At 43.8% G+C, this 25,801-nt stretch overlaps 1 protein-coding gene across 1 annotated transcript in view; it reads left to right on the top strand.

The window, feature by feature from the left end:
* Window positions 1–7,156: 7,156 nt before the first annotated feature.
* The window catches only part of EIF2AK3 (eukaryotic translation initiation factor 2 alpha kinase 3), a 99,882-nt gene continuing 81,237 nt past the window's right edge, over window positions 7,157–25,801 (top strand). Inside the window, exons 1-2 of the mRNA XM_079776958.1 lie at window positions 7,157–7,836; window positions 18,500–18,629. Coding sequence (XP_079633084.1) covers window positions 7,517–7,836; window positions 18,500–18,629 — 450 coding nt within the window. The 5' untranslated portion in view covers window positions 7,157–7,516. The remainder of the gene's footprint in view (window positions 7,837–18,499; window positions 18,630–25,801) is intronic.

Raw genomic sequence — 25,801 nt, 5'->3', positions numbered from 1 at the left:
AGGAAAATGTGTCCTGGCTAGATCAGTCAACCCCCAGGTGAAAGGTGTGAGAGTATATTTTTGTTGCTTTAAGCTGCTGCATTTTGGGCTGGTTTCTTACACAGCATTGTTATGGCAATAGCCAGCTGATACAGCTTATTTCAATGTGTGGCAAACTCTGCTGGCTGCTTACCCATATAAATTCTTTCCTTTATAAATGCTTGAATAGAGATTTCACAAAAGAAGATATATATATATATATATATATATATATATATATATATATATTCCATAAGCACATTAAAAGATGTCCCAAATCATTAGTCATCTGGAAAATGCAAACCAAAACCACAATTAAATATGCACAATTGCATACCCACTAGAATAGCAACAGATAAAAGACTGATCATGTCAAATTAATGAGGATATGGAACAACTGGAACTCTCATATACCACTAGTGGGGTATAAGGTAGAACCACTTTGAAACACTGTTTGGCTTATTGGACATTTGTTATTTACAACCAAATATAATCTCAACAGATAAAGACTTTCTCTGTTAATGGACTGAGCCTATTATTCTAAATCTCCAACCTGTTTTCCTGACCCCCTGGACCATACTCAGTCTTAGAATCGTAATTGTTCTGGTCAACCCTGGCTCAGGCACCTATGCATCAACTTCTTTATGTGGATCAGCTATCAGGCCAGTCCCAACTTTCCTTACACTTCCCTGCGGTACTCAGACTCAGACTCCAGAGTTCCCCTGCAGTCACCATGCCTCTCCAGGCTGTACTAAAACGCAGACTCTCCTTTCCCCTCTACAAGACATTTTCCCAGTCAACTAGCCATGACTTAAGACTGTCCTTCTTTTTCCATAATGGAAATATTTGTGTTTCCCCCTGAGTATTAAGTTTGACTCTTCTTATTGGCATTTTCCAGCGCTGTGCTCTCCTGCCTATGTCTTTTTCATCATAGCACTTATGTTTGTCTACATAATGTAAATATATGTATGCGTATTAAAGTAGTATCTGTCTCCCTAACTGGATAGAAGTTAAGCTTCAGAGGGCAGAAACCATGCCTGTTTGATTCACATCTTTATGGCCATCACATGCAGGTGGCCATGTGATACTCCCTGAATGACAATGAATAAATGAATGAACAAAAGTTCCACATCATTTAGAGGTGACAAGCAGACTCCTAATTTATTAGCTCAGATTATTGTTCATGCCATGATCATTTTTTTGAGAAAGTTACTAGGTTCACTAAAATATCTACACTAGCTAATTTCAAACAGACAATTACAAGCAATCAACAATCAATTTTCATCTCATGTTAATTTTCTGACACCTTTCTCAGACTATTTATTAAAATCCTCACCTGGAATTATCTTCTGTTTTGTTGAATAAATACTAGTTTGAGCTCTCTCATCTATTTTCTATTCAATTCAAAGTAACTTATTCTCTAGGAGCACTCCTAATCTCTACTTTCAGTCTGAAAGGCATGTCCCTGTTTCCTCCAGATAACCCTGGGATCTTGCTTTCTTAAACACACTACAGCAATTATAATCTCTTCCTTTCAACTTGTCCCTTTCCCTTCTGTCTTATTGAATAAATTGTTTATTCATTCAACAAATATTTATTAAATGCTTACTAAACACCCTGTGTTGGTTTAGGCTCTTGCCATACATAGGATATTCCCCCAAAATGTATACACACTTTGAATGATTATAAAACCCTTGTTTATTAACATAGTTCATTTTCAAAATTTAAAAGAATCTACAGAAGTGAATTTTTAAAAAAAATCAACCTCTGTTTTCAAACTGATGACTGTTATGGTCCAGGCTGATGAAGCGAAGAAATGGAATAGTAAACATCAAGAATCATTTTGTTTGGTATTTGTTTTGTGCACCCTCAATTTGTCAACTGTGGCCAGTTTTGTACTGTAAACTTTATCTTTTATGCATCCCTATAAAAAGTGGATACATTTTCTTTGTTAAACCTGAAAAGGAGTGAAAATTAAGTGTTATCAGCTGTTAAAGTGTGTATAATTTACACACACTTTGAATAATTATAAAGGCAGGGTTTGTACTTCAACTTTGTTTTCAAACTTCCAGTAGCATTTTAGGATGAATTCCCTTTGTTCAAAGCGTAGTCTGGCTGAATAGAAAGAAACACCAATTGAGCTATCAGCTGTTAAAGTGTTGTTAATGTAAAAACATTCAAACCTGTAAAGAATTTTTGTGAGTTTATTTGAGCCAAACTGTCAACAATTGCTGGGAAGCAGAATTTCAACGGATTGGGATAGTGCTCCAGACTCCAGAGAGTGGCGGTCTTTCATCTATTTTTTACATTGCAATTAAAGGAGGAGACATAGGTGGGTTACATGAAATCCATTGGTAATAGACTAAAGAGGCCGGAGAAAGCAAAGCGTGTGTGGGGGAACTCTGAGATTGGATAAAAAGCAAAATGATAGACACATATTTAGGTGGGTGCAGGATAATTAACAGACAAATATCCTATATAATAAAACCCTAATATGCAAATCGATCGAATGGTGGAATGACTGGTCACTATGATGCACACTGACCACCAGGGGGCAGATGCTCAACACAAGAGCTGCCCCCTGGTGGTCAGTGCACTCCCACAGGGGAGCTCCGCTCAGCCAGAAGCGTGGCTCACAGCTGGTGAGCGCAGGGCAGCAGCGCTAAGGACCCCTTGGGGAATGTCCGCCTGCCGGCTTAGGCCTACCTAAGCAGGCAGGCGGACATTCCCTGAGGGGTCCCAGACTGCGAGAGGGCTCAGGCCAGGCTGAGGGGACCCCCCCCCCACCCCCAGTGCATGAATGTCATGCACCAGGCCTCTAGTTAACATAATAACAATGAAGGAATTTGTGGCATCTGTCCTGGAGCCCAGGCACATTAGGTTGTGCTTTAAGGGGTCCAGAAAAAGGGAAGTTGCAAGTTACACAGACATTTCAAGGGTATGTTATCACAGATGCAAAAAAGACAGATAGGCTCAGATAAGGTAAAGGTTGACCTTGTCAGTGAAGATACTGGCCTAGGACGCAACTAACCACCATAACTTTTAGTTAAAGTTTAATTTCAGACCATCCTTTGTGGTTACTTTAGGTCTCTGAGTTTGCCATGCAGGCCTTCTCTGAGCTTGTCAGGTTAGCATGTGGCCCCTTTCGTGCACAATGTGTATACATGTTTTTGGGACACCCTGTATTACTGAGCAAATCCTCATAGAACTTATATAGAAGTGGAGGGATACAAACAACAAACAAAACAAATATATAAATTATAGTATTTAAGGTCTAAGTGTTACAGAAAACTGGAGAAGAACCAAGCAACACTTAGAGAGATGGAGTTACACTTATTATTATTATTATTACGCGTGGGCCCAGAGGAAAATGTCTCTCAAATTATGGGCCAAGTCACACAGGAAGTTTCCCTATTTATATGTTTTTACCTTCTTTGTCTCCCAAATAAGGATTTTTCCGGTCACCTTTGCAAGTTCTTAAAGGGCCCTATGTGCTGGGGCTTTGAGACCTCAACCAAAGGCTTGTCCTGGCCCCAGCACTGATAACTTCATCTGGGGAAGGTTTATGGCCTCTTTGGAACAGGGAGTAGTCTTATTTCCTTATTACTTAAGCAAGCAAGCATTTACAGAAGCCAAAATAGCAGGGTTGAAATTTCAAACAGCAGTTTTTATATAAGATTGATGCTTCATAAGGAGAGAAATAAAGTAGGGCAGGAGTTCAGAGACTGAGATGCAGGAGGGTTTCAATTTTAAAAAGGGTGGTTAGAATAGAGGGTATTATGCTAAGTGAAATAAGTGAGTCAGAGGACAACAAATACCATATGATTTCACTTATATGTAGCATCTACTAATAAAGAACTATATAAATGAACAAACAAAACAGAAACAGACATAGATATAGAGAACAAATTGATGGTTGCCAGTGGGGATGAGGGTTGGGAGATTGGGTGGAAAAGGTTAAGGGATAGAGAAGTACAGATTGGCAGTTACAAAGTAGTCATTGAGATACTGTTGTGTCAGAATGAATGCATGGGAGAACCATCAGCCAGCACTCTGAGAGAAGAAAGTTTAACCTTTATTTCACAGATCTGCTAGTCCAGGGGAATTCTGGATCCAAAGCCTGAACTGAACTCGCGGGGAGGCTCTGACCTATATATCTCCTCCAGTGGCGGGCCCCTGAGGGTCCCATAGCTCTGCCCAAGTCAGCTGAGGCGGGGCCCTGGGGTTAGGCTCTGCAGTTCCGCCCAAGTCAGTCAGAGTGGGGAAGTAAGACTACAGTTTTAACCAGATACTGAACTAGGCTGCAAGCTCCCCCACCCCCATTTTCCTTTTCCATATAAAATTTACATCATAGGAAATACAGTCAATAATATTGTAATAACTGTCTATGGTGTCGGTTGATACTAAAAATATCAGGGGGTGGGTGGAGGGGGGACACTTTATAAAGTATATAACTGTCTCACCACTATGGTCAACACCTAAAACTAATACAAAATACTACTGAATGTAAACTGCAATTGAAAAGAAAAGTGTTCAGGAAAGGCTTCGATGAGCTTTGAAGAAATTGAAGGAACAAGCTTTGTGAGTATCTATCTGGGGTTATGGGCTATGGACTGACTGTGTCTCCTTTACTTTCAAATTCATATGAAGTCCTTACCTGCCCCCCACCCTCCCTCAACCCCCCCCCCACATACTTCAGAATGTACCCATACTGGAAATAAGGCCTTTACCAAGATGATTAAATTAAAATGAAACCTAGAAAGTGTGACCTTGTTTATGGAAAGCAAGACAAGACTGAGTTGCTGGTTTAAACATAGTTGACTATTGTCCCAGTGCATGAATCCATGCACATTGAAAGGAAATTAATTAGAAGAAATATTTTAATATTGCTGTTCGCCTTTTCTCTATAATAGAAGTGTCAGCCAAATTCACGATCGACAATGACAGATCGAAACACACACGTGTGATTGGCACCAGCAAGAGCTTTATATATATCATGCATGCGAGAGTCAACTTAGCATTTTATATATATAGAATAACCTTGCTTAATTAGACCTGCTTTCTGATTTAGCTAAACTTTTTCCAGCCCAGTGAAGCACTCCAACTTCTCTTTCAGGTAATTGTCAGCAACACAGCAGTAAATATCAACACGAAGCAGATTATTATTGTAGATCATGCAGGGAGAACAAAGGGTAAAATATTTAACTGTAGCAATGTTTGACTATATTCTGTGCAGTGAGAAAACCTGAAGTCATTTTCAAGGTCCACCATTTCTTACTTCTTTTCAGTCGGGTCAAGTTTCTAAATCTCTGTTTCTGGCTAATGAAAAAAAATAGGATTTCACACAGAGTCTCCTATCTACCTACTCCAGGACTTCTGTGAGGATCAAATGAGATGAGGCATGGGAAAACACTTCACAGACATTTGGTTAAAGTGTAAAATGTTTGCACCTGGCTAAAGCAAGTCGTGTTCCTGGACTGAAGAAACTGCAAGGAGGCTAGTTGTTGCTAGGGAAAGGAAGCCAGGCATTGCTACACGACATCATTACCCAGTGCCCACAGCAACCGTTTCCGGGCTGTGCTGGGCTGTGCTGTGGGCTGCATTTTGTGCCATGGCAGCATTGGCTGAGATTTGGTGGGGTGTCGCTCCAGGGTGGTGGTGGGTCCTGTGTCCCACTTGGGGGAAGCTGAGTGTTGCTTTGTTGGCATCAAGTCTGCACTGTCATTTCTCTGTAAATGACCAGTGTGCTTCTTGGCAGCTCCTGCATTGAGCGTCTGGCCCCTGGTGGTCAGTGCGTGTCATAGCGACCGGTCCGTTGGGCAGAGGGACACTTGGCATATTAGCCTTTATATACAGTATATAGACTAGAGGCTCTGTGCCTGAAATGTGTGCATGGGTAGGGTCCCTAGGCCTGGCCATCGATCAGGGCCAATTGGTGCTTTCCGGCTGTTGGCAGGGGCCTTCCTTCATTCCGAGCCGCCCCTTGGTGGTCAGCACATGTCATAGTGAGCAATCAAACTCCTGGTCTCCCAGTCGAACTCCCGAGGGGACACTTTGCATATTAGCCATATATATAGATGATAGATAGATAGATAGATAGATAGATAGATAGATAAGATGAAGACTGAGAATTGTTGTTTGAATGAGCAATGGAGGCCTCAGCAAGAACCATCTGGTGGGAGTCTGGGCATGAAAGCCTGACTCGTGTGTTAGAGAAAAACTGAAGGCAAGTTGTTTAGAACAACTTGTAAATTTTGCTGTGTTTGTAGGAGCAAGAAAATGTGGTGGAAGATGGAGGGGGGAAGTAGGCTTTTTTCGGTTTTGCTTTTGGATGTTAAGAAATTACAGCATGTTTATGCTAGTATCTTTAAAAAATCTTCACAGTTTTCTTTTTCTTTATTGATTAAGGTATTACATATGTGTCCTTATCCCCTGTTGCCCCCTTCACAGTTTTGATGGGACAATAGCTTCCCAGTTACTCTCCTCATCTTTGATGCTACTCTTTTGAATACACCGCTGACTGATGCATCTTCCTAAACCATAACTCTCATTCTTTCACGCCTCTGCTCAAAAATCTTCAGGGTGTCCTTAACTGCTGCACGAGGTTCCAATTCCTTAGCTGAATATTCAGATCTCCAGTTTTGACTTTTGCAGTTTTCTCTCTTTCTTCTCCCAAGTCCGATATGAGGTACAAAGCATGCCACAGCAGGGTCAGAAGGCTCGGGTTAAAGTCGCGGTTCCGCTCTGTGAGTTTGGAAGAATTCCGAAGGGGAAGGGGCGTGTTGAGCCGACAGGATCTCCTGTTAGATCGTCGGCATTTCTAGGAAGCCTTACCTCTCAGTACCCTAGGGATTGCACGTGATATGGTGTTCTAAAACCACTTCATCTCTTTCACTTCTAACCACATGGCTTGTGCAGTCACTTCTGTTTCTCGCCTTGCTTTGGCCTTTCTAAACACACCAGAAGAGCCACTGTGGCAGCTCCTTTAAGGGCTTCCGCGTCTGGAGCACCCAGGACTCGCCTCCAAGCCTTCCTGTCACTAGGGACCCACCTTTCCACAGTCAGAATTGGCCACGTAGTAAGTGCCTCTTCCAACCAATCAGGAAGAAGTTACCTCAGAGCTTTGCGCGCTTCCGCCAATGAACTTCTAGTCTTCTACGGGTAACCGCTTCCGGAACAGGGCCGGGCCTCGGAGGGGACAGTACGATTTGATTGGCAGGCGTGATGTTGACAACCGGGGAAAGCCCACCTTCTCCAACAGGACTGGCTTGGGTTCCCAGAGTGGCAGTGGCCGCAGCCAATCGGAGCGTAGACGCGCGGAAAGTTTGCTCAATGGGTGCTGTCCGAGGGAGACTGTCACTCAAGTAGCGGTGGCGGAGACCGAGGTGAGACGTGGCGGGAGGACCGGGCTTGCTGTCAGGCTGCTGGGATCCCCAGCTCAGCCGCTCGGGGTCTGCGGCGACTTCACCTCCATGCGCGCGCGCCGGGCCGACCGCTGATGGAACGCGCTGCCCGCTCGGGGCCGCTCGCGGGGGCGCCGCCGCCGCCGCCGCTGCTGCCGCTGCTGCTGGGGCTCTTGGCGCTGACGGAAGCTGCGGGGCGCGCCCACGACCTACCCGCCCCGGCGGCGGAGGCGGCGTTTGGCCTGGGGGCTGCGGCGGCTCCTACCTGGGCCGCGCGGGTGCCGGCTGGGGCGTTGACGGCGGCTGAGGTGACGGTGGAGGACGCCGAGGCGTTGCCGGCGGCCACGGGCGAGCGGGAGCCGTGGGAGCCCGAGCCTGAGCCCGACCCAGAGCCGGAGCTGCGGCCGCATGGCAGGTGAGGGGCGCCCGCTCGGGAAGCGCTGGTTTGCGCGCGCGCCGCGAGGGCTGGGGGCCCGGGTCCTCCTAGGCTGCGGCCTCTCACCGGCGAGAATGGCGGTGACTGGGGCGAGCGCGGGCCGCCTTCCCGTCGGTCCCGGCAGGTGTTTGGGGGATGATCTCAGAAGAGCGCGGAGATGGGCAAGAAAAGGTTCTTTCCCTCGGTTGTTGTGGGCTTCTTACTTACTCCAAGGAACTTTCAGCCCCGCCCCACCCTCTTTTCTTTCCTGAGTCACCAGTTATCGGTGCTGGTGTGACAGCTGTTTTGGGAGAGGACCTTACGGAGAGATTTCTACATTCCCGTTTTTATTTTTAAAAAATGTATTTTTTATTGATTTTAGAGAGGAAGATAGAAGGAGAGAGAGATAGAAACATCAATGATGAGAGAGAATCACTGCTCGACTGCCTCCTGCACGCCCCCACTGGGGATGGAGCCCGCAACCGGGCATCAGCCCTTCCTTACTGGGAGTCCAGCCGTGACCTCCTGGTTCACAGGTCCACGCTCAGCCACCGAGCCACGCCAGCGGGGCTCTACATCCCTTTTAAACACAACCCCGGAGCAGGGGTAATGTCAGTACTTCTCAGATTGAGATCTGGGAAAACCTGCATCAGAATACCTGGGGATGCTAGTAAACTCCACCCCAGATCCACTGAATCAGACTTTTTCTGGGTAAGAACCTTGAATCTGCAAATTTAACAAGCAAACCAGACAATTTCTGAACACACTAGACAAAGTTTAAGAGCTATGGGTAGGTTCTTGAATTTTGGCAGTTTCGATATGTAGAGAATTTACCATATAAACATTAAATATAGGGCTGTCTTGGTTGAGTTGATTAGCCTCCTTGAAAATGGTACTTAAAGATACAAGTTTTAAAGCACTTTTCCAAGTCTGGACACATTTTAATGGTAAAGTATTTTGCAGACAGCTGTCTTAACACACCTGGAGAGAAAGTGATGTCCCATTTAACAAATGGGATGATAAAAGCAGTGTTGGGCAAATTTAACCAGGGAGGGCTACAATTGTAGGTCACAAAGTATTGTACGTTTATAGCATACTGATTAGTAGATCATAACAAATAGATTTAATTTTCAGTTAAATATCGGAACCTTGATCTATGTACCTGCAAACTATAAATAGGATAAGTAATAAAAGTCTCACCACTTGAATGTTTATATGTAAACTAGAGGCCCGATGCATGAAATTCATGCAAGGGGCTCAGCCCTCACAGCCCCTGCTTGTCATCCAGACAGTCATTCTGCTGTTTGGTCTAATTAGCATATTAGCTCTTTATTATATAGGATTTTTTTAAAAATAGCAAATGCTTGACAATTTTCATAGGCTTTGCTAATTAATTAACATTCCTGAAAGAGTGTTTTATCTTGAAACTTCTGAAGTCCCTGCTCAAAGTAAGTTCCATGAATTAAGATGTTTCATTTTTCTTAGATTACAAATCCACTGCAGCAGGTTCTTTTTTTTAAAATATATTTTATTGATTTTTTACAGAGAGGAAGGGAGAAGGATAGAGAGCTAGAAACATCGATGAGAGAGAAACATCGACCAGCTGCCTCCTGCACACCCCCTACCGGGGATGTGCCCGCAACCAATGTATATGCCCTTGACCGTAATCGAACCGGGGACCCTTCAGTCCGCAGACCGACGCTCTATCCACCGAGCCAAACCGGTTTCGGCTGCAGCAGGTTCTTGTGGGTACTTACAAAGGCCTGCACGATGCTCTGGGGTTCCAGAGGATGGGCAGATCCAGCCCTCCTGGAGGAGTCCACGTGGAGTCTAGCCCCTAGGATTATGTGAGATGACCCAGGACATTACAGAGCAGAAGCCAGTGTCTGGAGGTTTTTGTGATTTTCCTTCGGTGGGGTACAGGCGATGAGGTAGATGAGAAGATAAGCAAAGGCTGAGGCAGAATGAGGTGGTTCCTGAAAAGTGGTTAGAATGGTGATGGGCAGACACAAAACTTGAGGAAACAGCAAAAGGCACAAAAGCTGGAAAATACGTTTAGGGAAACTTTTAAAAAAATATATTTTTATTGGTTTCAGAGAGGAAGGGAAAGGGAGAGACAGAAACATCAGTGGATGAGAGAAAATCATGGATCTGCTGCCTCCCGCATGCCCCCCACTGGGGATCTAGCCTGAAACCTGGGCATGTGCTCCGGACCTGGAATTGAATTGTGACCTCCTGGTTCATAGATCAATACTCAACCATTGAGCCACATCCCACACCCACACCCCACACCAGCTGGGCTAGGGAATCTTTTATTCATATACATCTGTGTGAGACCTGTGTGTATGTGAGAGAGATAGACAGACATTCGGGAGTGCTGGGCAAGGAGGAGTAAAAAATGAGACTAGAAAAATAGCTGGGGCCATATTGTATAGATCTAGCTTCACACTAGCAGCATGGCCATCACTAGGGAGCATGTTAGAAGTCCAGAATCAGGCACCACTCAGACCCACTGAGGAAGTATCTGTGTTTTAACAAGATTACCGTGTGCTTCACATGCACATTACAGTTGGATAAGTGATGTGTGAAGTATCTCAAGGGCCAGTCCTGATTAAAGTTTGTGCTTAAGAAATGTTTCTCCAGCAATAACATGTACTGAAAGCTTGACGTGATGATGCCACAAGGACAGTGTTGTAACAGTTCAGAGGAGAGGTTTGCTGTTAAGTGGATGTAGAACAGAGGGAATATGTTTGAGGTAGAGTCTGGGTTCCTAGCAAATTAATCAGTTCTACCTACCTTGGTACTCCCATCCAAAGACAGACTGGGTGGCCAGAAAGTCAGAGGATTAGGGGAACAGGGAAGAAAAGAGAAGGGGTTTGATGATGGACATGGTGACTTGTAGGTCCAGGCAGGACTCTAGACTCTAGAGCAGGGGTCCTCAAACTTTTTAAACAGGGGGCCAGTTCACTGTCCCTCAGACCGTTGGAGGGCCGGACTATAGTTTAAAAAAAACTGAACAAATTCCTATGCACACTGCACATATCTTATTTTGAAGTAAAAAAACAAAACGGCAAAAACACCCGCATGTGGCCCGCGGGCCGTAGTTTGAGGACGCCTGCTCTAGAGTCTAGAGGGAGATATTTGGGTAGGCAGGTGGAAATGAGTGACTGAAGTTGGAGCAGTCAGGATAAATAGTTGAAGCTGTGAGAAAATGAGGCTCATGATAAATCCTCAGGAAATGCCTTATATTTTAGAGGAGACATGCCAGCAAAGAAGACAACTACCACTGGCTAGGTTGGTGGTATAGACTCTATATACTATAGAGTAAGGACTGAAAAGAATGAGGGATGTGGTGATGAGTGCACTTAAAGGGTTTATTAAAGCAATGGAGTACTCAGCAAGAGCGAGGTTAAGGATTCCTCCTTTTCATTCCCAGCTCCTTCTTCCCTCACAGTTAAACCTGATGGGAGGCAAATTTTAGGAACAGGGACCTCTGATCTTAATTACACACACAGAGGAGAGAGCCTATTTGCACAGGTTGATAAAGAGGATTGTAGGAGGAGGTGAAGGTAGTTGGGGAGATACTACTTGGCAAGCCGGAGGTTCACTTTTCTCAGAAACAAGGTAAAATAGAGGAATTTTGCCTGGCAGAATGTAAGTGACTTTTGGCAAACAGTTGTCTAGGAAGACATAGTCCCAGATTCAGGGGTCTGCCAGGTAGTTTAAGATAACGTGGGAAGTTTGAGAAACTTTGGGTAAGTAAATTGACAGAGTCAACAGGAGGTAAGTATGCAATGTTTATAGAACTTTTTTCTAAATTCTCTTAAAAAAAAAAGAGAGTATCAGTTCATAATAATAGGCTAATCTGTTTGTTTCAAGAAGGAGGATTAGGAGAAAGATTTGAATTAATTTGAATTAAGTGTTTATTACAAACAGCTGTGAAGAATTTTGCCACTTGCAAACTTTTAAAAGGAGGGAGGTGGGGAATTAAGATGGTCATTTTAAAAAAATATATATTTTATTGCTTTTTTATAGAGAGGAAGGAAGAGGGATAGAGAGTTAGAAACATCAATGGGAGAGAAACATCGATCAGCTGCCTCCTGCACACCCCCTACTGGGGTTGTGCCCGCAACCACGGTACATGTCCTTGACTGGAATCGAACCTGGGACCCTTCAGTCCGCAGGCCTACGCTCTATCCCCTGAGCCCGTGGTCGGCAAACTGCAGCTCGCGAGCCACATGCGGCTCTTTGGCCCCTTGAGTGTGGCTCTTCCACAAAATACCACGGCCTGGGCGGGTCTATTTTGAAGAAGTGGCGTTAGAAGAAGTTTAAGTTTTTTAAAAAAAATTGGCTCTCAAAAGAAATTTCAATCGTTGTACTGTTGATATTTGGCTCTGTTGACTAATGAGTTTGCCGACCACTGCCCTGAGCCAAACCAGTCAGGGCAAAGATGGTCATTTTTGCATGTTGTCTTGAGGCCCAAGAAGCAGTATAAGGGTCACTAATTCCTTCTTTCTTTCTTTCTCTTGATTTTAGCGAGAGAGGAAGGGAGGGAGGAAAGGGGTGAGAAGGACAAACAGAGAGGTCAATTTGTTGTTCCACTTGTGCATTCATTGGTTGATTCTGGTATGTGCCTTGACCAGGGATTGAATCCGAAATCTCCCATATCTCGATGACACTCTAACCAACTGAGCTACAAGGCCAGGCATGTTTTTCTTTTGATGGCATTTTCATTGACTTCATTCTAAATGTTTACTCTGCACCTCAAGCATGTGAATGAATGACTTAAACTTTTTTTAAAGTAGCTAAAATAAAGGTAGTTTTCTGATAGCAGTCTTGTCAGTGCTAAAGTATGTTTATTAAATATTACATTTATTTGAAATTTAAATGGGATGGCCATTGCACAAAGTTGGGAAGAAAGTGACAATCACCTCATTGTTAGGTTTTATACAAGTTGGCATAATTTGAGAAACCAGTTTTCTGACTCCAACGGAAATAGCAATTTACAAAGTGTTACTGGTGGTGGTTCTTGGGATGGGATGGGCATCTTCCTATTGAGGACATCTGACAAACTCAGAAGTTGTCAAGAACTAGTTTTATCTTAACAATCACTCTAATTTGTAAAGTATTTCCTTTTTTCTGCCTCTAATTCCCCTATAACAAAAGTTACAAAATTTAATAATATATGGTGCTTCTTCAATTTGTGCATCTTTAATTTGATTTTTTTAAATTTAATGAGATAGCATGAAAATACTCTGCAAGATGATTTTGTTCCTCTTTATTCCCCTCTCTGTCCTTTCACAAACTGATCTGATGTGAATCAGTGGTATCCAATCAGAAATTGTATAGATTTTCAGATTCATAGTCATGCTTTAAAAAAAATATGACCATGGAATAATAGAATCTCAGAATGCAGTGTTGAAAGGAAACTTTTTCAACTCTAGACTTTTAACATTGACTAAAATGCACATTTAAAGAAGAACTTATGCATAACTTTCACGGCAAGTTGTAAGCCAAAATAAACAGACTTTAGGCAAGCAATGGGCAAGCCTTCCTGTCTACAATTGTCTTTTTAGTTTAATTGACATCTGGACTCTAGATATGATATGTGCTAGGATTGAACTCAGCACCATTTTGCACAGGGCGTCCTGTCTTTGTCAGCTGCTGTAATCTGTAGTTTGGACATTGCTCTTCATGCTTTACTGCCTAGGTCCTAGGAACTCCATCTGTTTTATTTTTCCCTTTCCTTTTTTTGTAAGAGAGGGGCTACTTTATATTTTTATTAGAAAATGTTTTAAAATAAAAAGAGGACAACTTGTAGGCTACAGGACTAAATATGAGAGGGTAATGTTACTTTTATTTTTTCACCCTGTTCTATTTGTAAATAACCATTTTGATTAAAAATGTTTCATAAAGTAAAAAAATGTGTTTCCAAAAATGTCTTAATTTAGTAGGAAAAGGATATTTGTCACTTGAATGTTGTCTATAACACTGAAAACTTAGATGGTGTTTCTTTAAGGTCTAGTGGATATGTCAAAGTTATAAAGTATAGTTGGTAACCTTTTTATTTTTTTAAAATATATTTTCATTGATTTCAGAGAGAAAGGGAGAGGGACAGAGAGATAGAAACATCAGTGATGAGAGCGAATCATTGATTGGCTGCCTCCTGCACGCCCCCTACTGGGGATTGAGCCCACAACCTGGGCATATGCCCTTAACCAGAATCGAACCTGTGACCCTTCAGTCCACAGGCCAATGCTCTTATCCACTGAGCCAAACCAGCTAGGGCTTGTTGGTAACTTTTGACATTATATTTATTTTCATTTGGGGCACGGATAGTCTTGTGATATGTTTAAATAAAGGAGGTTTGATTTGAAGATTTACTTAGTAGGTGGGGACTAAGAAGTAAAGTACAATGAGTATTAGTTTGTTTTTGAACGAGAACATGTTTATTTTTAAATCATTTTTTATTTTTCAATTATAGTTGACATACACTATTAGTTTCAAGTGTACAGCCCAGTAATTAGACATTATACAACTTACTAAGTGGTAATCCCAATAAATTTCTCACTCATCTGACACCATACATAGTTATTAGAATATTATTCCCTTTGCTGTACTTTACATCCCCATGACTATTGGTAACAACCAATTTGTACTTCTTAATCCCCTCACCTTTTTTACCCAGCTCAAATATTGAATGTGAACTGTAATTAACAATAAAATTTTTAATTTTTTTTTTGTTTTGTTAATCCTCACCCGAGGATTTTCCCACTATTATTATTATTATTTTTTTTTAGAGAGAGTGGAAGAGGGAGGGAAAGACAGAGAGAAAAATCGATCTGAGAGAAACACATATACTGGTTGCCTCCTGCACGAGCCCCAACCAGGGCCCAGGCCAGGGAGGAGCCTGCAACCAAGGTATATGTTCCTGACTGGAATTGAACCTGGGACCCTTTGGTCTGCAGGCTGACGCTCTATCCACTGAGCCAAACTGGCTAGGGCTAAAAATAAAATTTTAAAAATATATATCACCAGGAAAAAAATTAAAAGTCAATGTTTCTTTGCTTTGAGCTAGAATTATATCAAACTTAACCTTTTGCACTCGGATGTCGAGTGTGACTCGACACGGTTAGCATCGGTAGCAGGAATCAAGAAAAAAGCAAGCAAGTGCAAAGGGTTAATATAGTAATTTTAGCTACTTCTTTCCAGAAATCTTGAATATTTTGTTTGGTACTTAAATATTTCCCATAAAGATATGGGAATTCATTAGAAGTGGTGTTTATTGGGTAAATGAAATCATTTAAGACTTGAGACAAAATAAATTAACAGGGAACTTTGTTGAAAAGGTTAGAAACGAGGGTGTGTGTGTGTGTGTGTGTGTGTGCGGTGGGGGGGGGGGGAGGAGGGCAGGCAGAGATGTGGAGGGCAGGCAGAGATGTGGGCCATACCTAAGCATGTGGACTGTATTTAATGGGCACATGGAGCGTCAGAAGTTTACATGGTTTCTTTTGTGGAAACAAAACTGTTGGAAGAGCAGAAGGGAAAGAGAATATGTCAGAAAGGCTTTTATAGGTGTTCTAATAATTAATGAGACTCTGTTCCAGGGCAAGGGCAGTCGTAATGAACTAGAAGGGAAAGATTTAGAAGAAGCTAACGTGATAGAATCAAGAGTACATGATTGTTGTTTAAATGTAGAGTGTGAGGGAGCAGGTAGAGTTGATGTCTGATTTAAATGACAAGTGACAGGGTGGATAGAGAAATGTGTGGGAAAAAGTTAAGTTTTCTGCGTGCTTTGTGGCAAAGAACAAGTATGTCCTGCTGACAATGCCAAAGCAGGGTTGGGAGAGAGAGGAGCTGTAAATACTTTGTGGGTGTGGGAGCTGCCATGTAATAGGTGAAGCTGTGGGCATTGGAGAAAGCTAGAACTCCATGCCTGCTTGTTCATGATTGAGAGCAGGAATGCGAGTGAGGATGGGTGCAGGGGCTGGTGCTGTGAAAGCCAGGGAAAGAGGAATGCCCAGAATGAGGAGCCACACATTGTCACCTGCTGCCACAGGGACACACCTGACTAGGAGAATGGATCTGGCCATTGGGAGAGGAGGGTGCTGATGACCTTTCTGGAGAGGAGCTAATAGTGCTGCTTGTTCAGTCATCCAAACATTGCCTTAGGAAACTAAAGCAAGGTTAGGTTAGAGATAGAGTTTACTGACAAAGTTGATCAATAGGCCTTCTTCATTCAGGTAATAATAATAATAATAATAATAATAATAATAATAATAATATTAATTTCACTCTAAGGAAATAGACCTCTCAGCTAAATCATGTTTGCCAAACTGGCCTTAATATGAGACTCACCTGGGTACTGGTTAAGACCCCGTGGGTCTGGAACCCGTGAACCTTTACTGGTTTGTACAGGCACTCCACCTGACTTTTATGATCAGGGGTATTTGCGTTCCTCTGAGCTATGTGAGCTAGCCATACAGGCAGACCTGGGAGATTTTACGGGTTTAGTTCCAGACCACTGCAATAAAGTGAGTAACACTGTAAGCAAGTCATAACCAGGAGAATGTGGTGTTCTGGAAACCGAGTTTAAGAGTGTGTTTCATGGTGGGCGGGAGAAGTAGCTGATCAGAGGTCAAGTGAACTGAGACCTGACCACGGGGTTTTCAATGTGAAGGTGATAGGTGACTCCAGCAAAAACCTTTTCAGTGGAGTGGTAGAGACAAAAGCTTGATTAGAAATAGTTAGATTTGTAGACATAGAGTATATAACAACTCTTTCAAGAAATTTGCTCCAAAACGGGCAAGGAATGAATTGGAAGCTAGAGGGGGAGAGTGGTTATTTCTGTGTAACCTGGGTTGGTTTTTATGTTGGGAGAAATCATAGCAGATTGGAATACTGAGAGGAATGGTCTGGTAGAGGAGAATAATTGGTCTGGGGGCAAGAGGAGAGATTTGCAGGTGTGAGTCCTCATGTATGCATGAGGGAGAGATCTCTTGCCTAGGTGGAAATGGTGGTGGGGGGTGGGAGTGTGGACTGTGCCCCACAGTAACAGGAGGAGGAGAATACATGGGTCCAGGTGCAGATAAATGGATAGATGTGATGGTGGGAAACAGCCTTGTTGGATTATTTCTGATTTCCTCCGAGAAATAGGTAGCATAATTCCTGAGGTGCATGAGCTTGGAAGAGCTGGTGTCAGAAATTTGAGGAAAAATGAGAAATTTGATAGTCAACCTAGGACAGTGGTCGGCAAACCGCGGCTCGCGAGCCACATGTGGCTCTTTGGCCCCTTGAGTGAGGCTCTTCCACAAAATACCACGTGCGGGCGCGCACGTACAGTGCCATTGAAACTTCGTGGCCCACGCGCAGAAGTTGGTCTTCGGCCTGGGCGAGTCTATTTTGAAGAAGTGGTTCTAACGCCGAGCCACAATCAAGGGGCCAAAGAGCCGCATGTGGCTCGCGAGCCACGGTTTGCCGACCACTGACCTAGGACATCGGGCAAGTGGGTAGACTAGGGAAGTGTCATATGATTGTTGAGCATCAGTAATAGTCCCTTTGAGGTTTGGTGGTCATAATTAAAGTGAGACCAGTCAGCATGGTTACGTTTTTCTTTAGCCACATCCAACTGCACAGATGCAAGAATGAAAAAAAAAAAAAAGGCAAAAAGTTAAATTTAATTAGGGTTGGAGTTCTGCCAGTCAAGTGTGACATGCAAAAGAGGAATAGGGGTTGAAGGTGTAAGAAAGGAAGTGCTTAAAATGAAGGACTGTGGAATTTCAACTGGATGAGAAAGAAGTGAAAGCATAATGGTAGCGAAGGTAGGTAATAGGATAATATGGCTTGTAGGTTTGGTGTGGTCAGTGGTTTGTAGGAGTCAGGAAAGTAGAGGTGAGCTGGAAAGGGGTTCTTGGCTTGGGGTGGGATGCTTGAAATTTCAGTGGGACAGGAAGTTGTGCTTGATAATAACAAGGACGAGGGTCTGAACTTGGGAGTGACTGAGGCAAGGTAGACAGATCATGGAAACTGAAAGAATTTGTTAATAGTGACAGTAAACGAGGACCTAAAATGCTCATGGAATGGGGCTAGTGACTGAGGGTCGGTCAGTAAACAATTGCTAGTGGGGTAATAGTTGGAATAGTCTGATCCTGAGGATTTTTAGAGAGGAGAGAAAGAAAGTAGTCTGGGGATGGTGACAAGGTACAAGGAATGCACCTACCCTATCACTAGACCCAGCAGTCAAGGGTATGGAGAAACAGTTATTGCTTCCAAAGCAGTGTTCTCAGGGAAAGTCAGATTTCATTAGAGCAAGAAGGAAAGTGAGCATTCAGGGAAGACTTCAGGATTGGGAAAGGTAGAAGAGAACAGAGCAGAAAATGTTGAGTTTCATATGGGGATTAGAGTGTGGGAATGAGGGGTGCCCTAGTAGTAGACTGAGACTTTTCATAAGTGATGTAAACAGATAAAGGACACAGTGCAATTGTCTTGGGGGCTAAAGGCAGATAGTAGTGGCAGGACAGTAAGTGATATGAGGAGGTGGGCCCTGCTTCTCTCCTGCAAGTAGAAGCCTGGGAGGGGCTGGTTTTCTTTCAAGTGTGGGGAGTAGGGGCTCAATATCTTAGATATCTTTTAAACTTTTTCCTATTAATTTTTAAACTTACAGATCATTAGTGATTATCAGCACTTTAGATGGGCGAATTGCTGCCTTGGATCCAGAGGATCATGGTAAAAAGCAATGGGATTTGGATGTGGGATCCGGCTCCTTGGTTTCATCCAGCCTTAGCAAACCAGAGGTAAGAATTTTCATTTAACAGAAAAACTCAGTTGTAATGAGCAGTTGCTGATATTAATACTATTTATTTGCTTTTAGAGTTGGGGCTCAGGGCCCCATTGCCTAGATATGAGGCCTGTATGCCTCTTACTATGTCCCCTTGGGGCAATTACTTTTTTGTTCCTCAGTTCCCCTGTTGTAATGAGGTAGATGATATTATTCACCTACTTCTTAGGGTTGTTTTGGACATGAATTAATCATATACATGAATAAGGATACTATCTGCTATATCAGTATAGCTCATTATTTAAGCTGTAACATGATCATTTGTTATTGTCACATGGTCCCTAAATAATAAAATAAATATAAGTAACTTAACTGTGCTTTAATAGTTAGAAATACAAGGGTGGAGCAAAAGCAGGTTTACAGTTGTGAGTATGTAAAAGTTTCTTCTTTTTTTTTTTTTTTTAAACATCAGTGTATATTGATTGGTTGCCTCTCACATGTGCCCTCATCAGGGGGATTGAACCTGCAGTCCAGGTAGGTGCCCTTGACTGGGAATCGAACCCAAGACCCTTCAGTGCATGGGCTGATGCTCTAACCACTTAGACACATTGGCCAGGGCAAGAGTTTATTCTTGTACTATTATTTATTAATATTATTGCATTATTTTCTATCCGAACAACTGTAAACCTACTTTTGCCTCACCCTATACATACTGCAAAACCTTATAAGTGATTCTTTCTGTACATTTCCCCTCCAGTGTGCACCCTTATTGTAAGCATAATTCATCTGAAATTTTCTTGGAATATAATTTTAGACAAATTTGGTTATTTGCAACAAGAGACCTGCTTCCAAAACTACTCTGCCACGTGACCCTAAGACTTAGGTAGGTGGCTTAGCCCCTCAGAGCATTAGTGTCCTTATCATGAAAGTTCGGACATTTCCTTCCTTGAGGAGGTTAGGGGAATGCATAAACGAGGCAAGTATTTTCTCATGTTTAGTCTTGACTCTAATGGATTAGTCTCTCTTCTTTTCTGGAGCTTTATTCTCTGTTTAAATTATTTAAAATAAGTCCCTCTTTTGAGTTGTGACTGCTCACATGAAAGCAGTCATGTCTGTTTTCCAGAATACCCTCAGCCTTCTACCTCACCAAGTGTTCCTTTGGGACACTCCCAGAGTACTCTAATTTTCATCAGCCTTTCCCTTTCAAAAATCTTCTTAGCTGGTATCAAGTCTGAAAAAGGCAGATCTTAACACCAGGGGTTTGCGAATGAATTGATTAGTGGTGAAGGAATTTTCTGATGGGAAAAGTACTGCTGAGTGACCCATCTGCTCTCCAGTAAACCTAGCCTGGAGTTCTCCTGGAGTACCAGGAAAGCATTTAGGGAGGTGGCACTGCCCAACCTCCACATTTGCTGTGTGCTAAGCCCTGACTAGACTTTCAGAGTGCCTGCTATTCACCGGACAGTATGCTGAAAATATCTGTTCAGAATAGTGAACTTCTGTTGTATTATGAAATATTAATACAAGTAGCAATTTGATTAAAAATGACATTAAAAATTTTGAATCAGGTATAATATTCAAATGATTACTACTCGAGCTAAACATTCATTTGTTTGTGTTCTGTTGGGATTATGCTTGGGTATGCACATTCTGTCTTATTTTTAAACTAGACCTAAAAGAGGATCAGCAAAATCAGAAGATTATAAGCTGTTTACATCTGAGGTAATATTACAATGTGCTGCAGGGGTGCAAAGCATGTATGTGTTTGCAAAGTAAAACATATACATTCATGAAAGATAAATTGCATGGTATGAACAGAGTAGGGTGCAAATAGCGGTAATAACCTGAATGCTATAGTATATCCTTTATAATAAAGAGATAATATGCAAATTGACCCTCACGCCCTCACAAGATGGCTGCGTACGACCAGGCTGGCAGGGGAGTTAGTGAGGGACAACCAAACAACTGAACAAGCAGGCTGCGTGGGATGACCAGGCCAGCAGGGGGATTAGTAAGGGGCGACCAAATGACTGAACAAGCAGGCTGCGTGGGGCAACCAGGCCGGCGGGGGGGCCGTGAGGGGCGACCAGGCCGGCAGGGCGGGCAGTTGGGGGTGACCAGGCCAGCAGAGGGGGCACTGAGGGAAAACCAGGCCAGCAGAGGGGGGCAGTAAGAGGCGACCAGGCTGGCAGGGGGGGCAGTAAGAGGCAACCAGGCCAGTGGGGGGGGCAGTTTGGGGTGGCCAGGCCAGCAGTGGGGGGCAGTTAGGGGTGATCAGGCCGGCAGGGGGGGCAGTTAGGGGTGACCAGTCAGGCAGGCAGGTGAGCAATTAAGAGCCAGAGGTCCAGGATTGTGAGAGGGATGTCCGACTGCCGGGATCGGCCCTAAACCAGCAGTCGGACATCCCCCAAGGGGTCCCGGATTGGAGAGGGTGCAGGTGGGCTGAGGGGACCCCCCCCCCCGCACGAATTTTGTGCACCGGGCCTCTAGTTTAAATTATAAGCAGCTAATTGTACTTGAAGGTTTTCTTATAATACCAATTATGTTAGCTGGTTTTTTTTTAAATTAAATATAAAAAAATGTATAGTTTGTATACAATATTATGTTAATTTCAGGTAAACAATATAGTAATTTGACCTTTTAAAAATATATTTTATTGATTTTTAAAAAAATATATATTTTATTGATTTTTTTACAGAGAGGAAGGGAGAGGGAGAGAGAGTTGGAACATCGATGAGAGAGAATCATAGATCAGCTGCCTCCTGCATACCCCCGTCTGGGGATGTGCCCGCAACCAAGGTACATGCCCTTGACCAGAATTGAACCCGGGACCCTTCAGTCCACAGGCTGATGTTCTATCCACTGAGCCAAACCAGTCAGGGCTTTAATTGATTTTTTACAGAGAGGAAGGGAGAGGGATAGAGAGTTAGAAACATCGATGAGAGAGAAACATTGCTCAGCTGCCTCCTGCACACCTACTGGGGATGAGCCCGCAACCAAGGTACATGCCCTTGACCAGAATAGAACCTGGAACCTTTCAGTCCGCAGGCCAATGTTCTATCCACTGAGCCAAACCGGTTAGGGCAATAATTAGACATTTTAAAAAATAAGTTAACATTTCTTTTTTTTTTTTAAATATTTTTTTTATTGATTTCAGAGAGGAAGGGAGAGGGAGAGAGAGATAGAAACATCAATGATGAGTATTGAGCCCACAACCCGGGCATATGTCCTGACTGGGAATTGAACCACGATCTTCTGGTTTATAGGTTCATGCTCAACCACTGAGCCACGCCAGCCAGGCTGATTTAACATTTTTATACCTTACAATGTGATCACCCCTCTAATTCTAGTAATCACCTGTCACTGTGCAAATTTATCACAATGTTACTGACTTTATTCTGCTTCACCTTTCTTACCCATTCCCCGCCCCTCCCCCTCTGGTAACCATACTTTGACCTCTGTTTCTATGAGTCTGTTTTTGTTTTTGTTTTTTTAAAAAATATATTTTATTGATTTTTTACAGAGAGGAAGAGAGAGGGATAGAGAGTTAGAAACATCGATGAGAGAGAAACATCGATCATCTGCCTCTTGCACACCCCCTACTGGGGATGTGCCCGCAACCAAAGTACATGCCCTTGACCGGAATCGAACCTGGGACCCTTGAGTCCACAGGCCAACGCTCTATCCACTGAGCCAAACCGGTTTCGGCTATGAGTCTGTTTTTATTTTATTGTACTTGCTTGCTTTTTGTGGTGGTTGTTTTGTGTGTTTTTTTAGATTACACATATAAGTGAAGCCATATTGTATTTGTCATTCTCTATCTGACTTATTTATTTCATTTAGCATGATACCTACTAGGTCAATCGATATTGTTGCAAATAGCAAGATTTCATCTTTTTATATCTTACCTTATAATAGACAAATATGCAAATTGACCGCACCTTCGCTACGCCCAAGCCACGCCCACCAACCAAGCCACGCCCACCAGGAAACCGTTGCAGGGACTTTGGGGTGTGGCGGAGCCCAAGGCCACCGCCCGGGGCCAAGCCCCGACCCTGAAAGAAGGCAGAAGGCGGTGGCCACAGCCAAGGCCTGGGTCCCCGGTGCCGGCAGAAAACTGGTGCAGGCAGCCAGGTGAATGAAGGTCTATTGCACGAATCTTCGTGCAAACGGGCTACGAGTATATATATATATACTAGAGGCCCAGTGCACGAAATTCGTGCACGGAGGGGGGTTGTCCCTCAGCCCAGCCTGCACCCTCTCCAATCTGGGACTTCTCGAGGGATGTCTGACTGCCCGTTTAGGGATCGGGCCTAAACGGGCAGTCGGACATCCCTCTCATAATCCAGGACTGCTGGCTCCCAACTGCTTGCCTGCCTGCCTTCCTGATTGCCCCTAACCGTTTCTGCCTGCCAGCCTGTTTGCCCCCAACTTCCCTCCTCTGCTGGCCTGGTCACCCCTAACTGCCCTCTCCTGCAGGGTTGATCACCTCCAACTGCCCTCCCTTGCAGGCTTGGTCCCTCTCAACTGCCCTCCCTTGCAGGCAGGGTGCCTCCCAACTGCCTTCTCCTGCTGGCCATCTTGTGGCCATCTTGTGTCCACATGGGGGCAGGATCTTTGACCACATGGGGCAGCTATATTGTGTGTTGCAGTGATGATCAATCTGCATATTACTCTTTTATTGGATAGGATAGGGGCCTGGTACAGGGGTAGGGGCCAGCTGGTTTGCCCTGAAGTGTGTCCCGGATCAGGTAGGGGTTCCCTTGGGGTGTGGGGCGGCCTGATCGAGGGGCCTGTGGTGGTTTGCAGGCCGGCCACGCCCCCTGGCAACCCAAGGGGAGGCCCTGGTATCTGGAATTTATTTTCCTTCTACAATTGAAACTTTGTAGCCTGGAGCGGAGCCAAGCCTGGGGCTCCCTCCGAGGCCGGCAGCCATTTGTGTTGGGGTTATAATCGAAACTTTGTTGCCTTAAGCAGGTGGGCCCGGCCAGGGTGTGCGGAAAGCTTTGCTTCCCCTGTTGCTGGCGGCAACCCTGGCCTGCTCTCTCAAGCTCCATTCTGCCGCCATTTGTTTGAATTTGTTTACCTTCTATAATTGAAACTTTGTAGCTTGAGTGGAGGCTTAGGCCTGGCAAGGGCAGGCGGAAAGCTTGGCTTCCTCTGTTACCTAGGAAACCTTGCTCTCTGTGGCTGTAGCCATCTTGGTTTGGGTTAATTTGCATACTCGCTCTGATTGGATGATGGGTGTGGCTTGTGGGTGTGTCGGAGGTATGGTCAATTTGCATATTTGTCTATTATTAGATAGGATTCTATTGATTTTTTACAGAGAGGAAGAGAGAGGGATAGAGAGTTAGAAACATCGATGATAGAGAAACATCGATCAGCTGCCTCTTGCACAACCCCTACTGGGGATGTGCCTGAAATCAAGGTACATGCCCTTGACCGGAATCCAACCTGGGACCTTTCAGTCCCCAGGCCGACGCTCTATCCACTGAGCCAAACCGGTTTCGGCTCATCTTCTTTTATTGCTATGTAGTATTCCGTTGTATATTTGCACCACATCTTCTTTATCCAGTCATCTAATGACAGACCCTAGGTTAATTCCATATCCTGGCTATTGCAAATAATGCTGCAATGAACATAAGGGTGTATATATCTTTTTTAAATTAGTATTTTTGTTTTCTTCAGATATATACCCAGAAGTAAAATTTCTGGGTCATATGGTAGATTTATTTTTAGTTTATTGAGGAATCTCCATACTGTATTGCATAGTGGCTGCACCAATTTGCATTCCCTCAGCAGTGTACAAGTGTTCCCTTTTTTCCACATCCTCGTCAATACTTGTAGTTTGTTGACTTTTTTTTTAATATATATTTTATTGATTTTTTTACAGAGAGGAAGGGAGAGGGATAGAGAGTTAGAAACATCGTTGAGAGAGAAACACCGATCAGCTGCCTCCTGCACACCCCCTACCGGGGATGTGCCCGCAACCAAGGTACATGCCCTTGACCGGAATCGAACCTGGGACCTTTCAGTCCGCAGGCCGACGCTCTATCCACTGAGCCACACCGGTCAGGGCAAGTTTGTTGACTTTTTTATAATAACCATTTATATATATACTAGTAGCCCATTTGCAGGAAAAATCCTGCAAGCGGCCGCTGCAGCCGCATGCGCTGCCACTGCCGCCGCCGCTATTGCGGCCGCTGCGCCTGCACCCACGCGCCACTGCCACCCACCCCACTCCGCCCCGCTCCGCCCCACTCTGCCCTGCCCCGCCCCACCCCGCCCGGGCTTTCCCTCTGGCAGCCATCTTGCTATCTGCTTTTCCTCAGTCTTCCTTCTAAGTTGTCTTCAGTCTTCACTCCTCCCTCCCTCAGCGTATGCAAATTAACCGCCATCTTTGTTGGGTAATTTGCATACTCGCCCTGATTGGCTGGTGGGCGTGGCTTTGGATGGTGGGTGTGGCTTGGGCATAGTGAAGGTGCGGTCAATTTGCATATTGCTATTTTATTAGGTAGGATATATGTATATATTGATTTCAGAGAGGAAGGGAGAGGGAGAGAGAGATAGAAACATCAATGATGATAGACTATCACTGATCGGCTACCTCCTGCACACCCCCACTGGGGACTGAGCACACAACCGAGACATGTGCCCTTGACTGGAATTGAACCCTGGACCCTTCAGTCCGAAGGCCGACACTCTATCCATTGAGCCAAACCGTCTAGGGCAATATAATAACCATTTTGACAAGTGTGACGTGATAACTATGGTTTTGATTTGCATTTTAAGATGATTAGTGATGTTGAGCATCTTTTCATATATCTGTTGACCCTGTGTATATCTTCTTTGTAGAAATGTCTCTTTATGTCTCCTGCCTACTTTTTGATCAAATTGTGTATTTTTTTTTTTGAATTGTAGGAGTTTCTTATTCATTTTGGATATCAACCCCTTATCGGATATATAGGATGTCCCAAAAAATTTATACACACACACTTTGAATAATTAAATACATTTCATTAAAAAAAATTGAACTATCAGCTATTAAAGTGTGTATACATTTTTTGGGATACCCTGTAGTATTTGCAAATATATTCTCCCATTCACTAGGTTGTCTTTTTGTTATGTTGATCATTTTCTTTGCTCTGCAGAAAGCTTTTTAGTTTGATTAAGTCCCATTTGTCTCTT

The sequence above is a fragment of the Cnephaeus nilssonii genome, assembly GCF_951640355.1.
Source record: "Cnephaeus nilssonii genome assembly, chromosome: 7".
Lineage (NCBI taxonomy): Eukaryota > Metazoa > Chordata > Mammalia > Chiroptera > Vespertilionidae > Cnephaeus > Cnephaeus nilssonii.
This window is presented reverse-complemented; position numbering and strand designations above follow the sequence as displayed.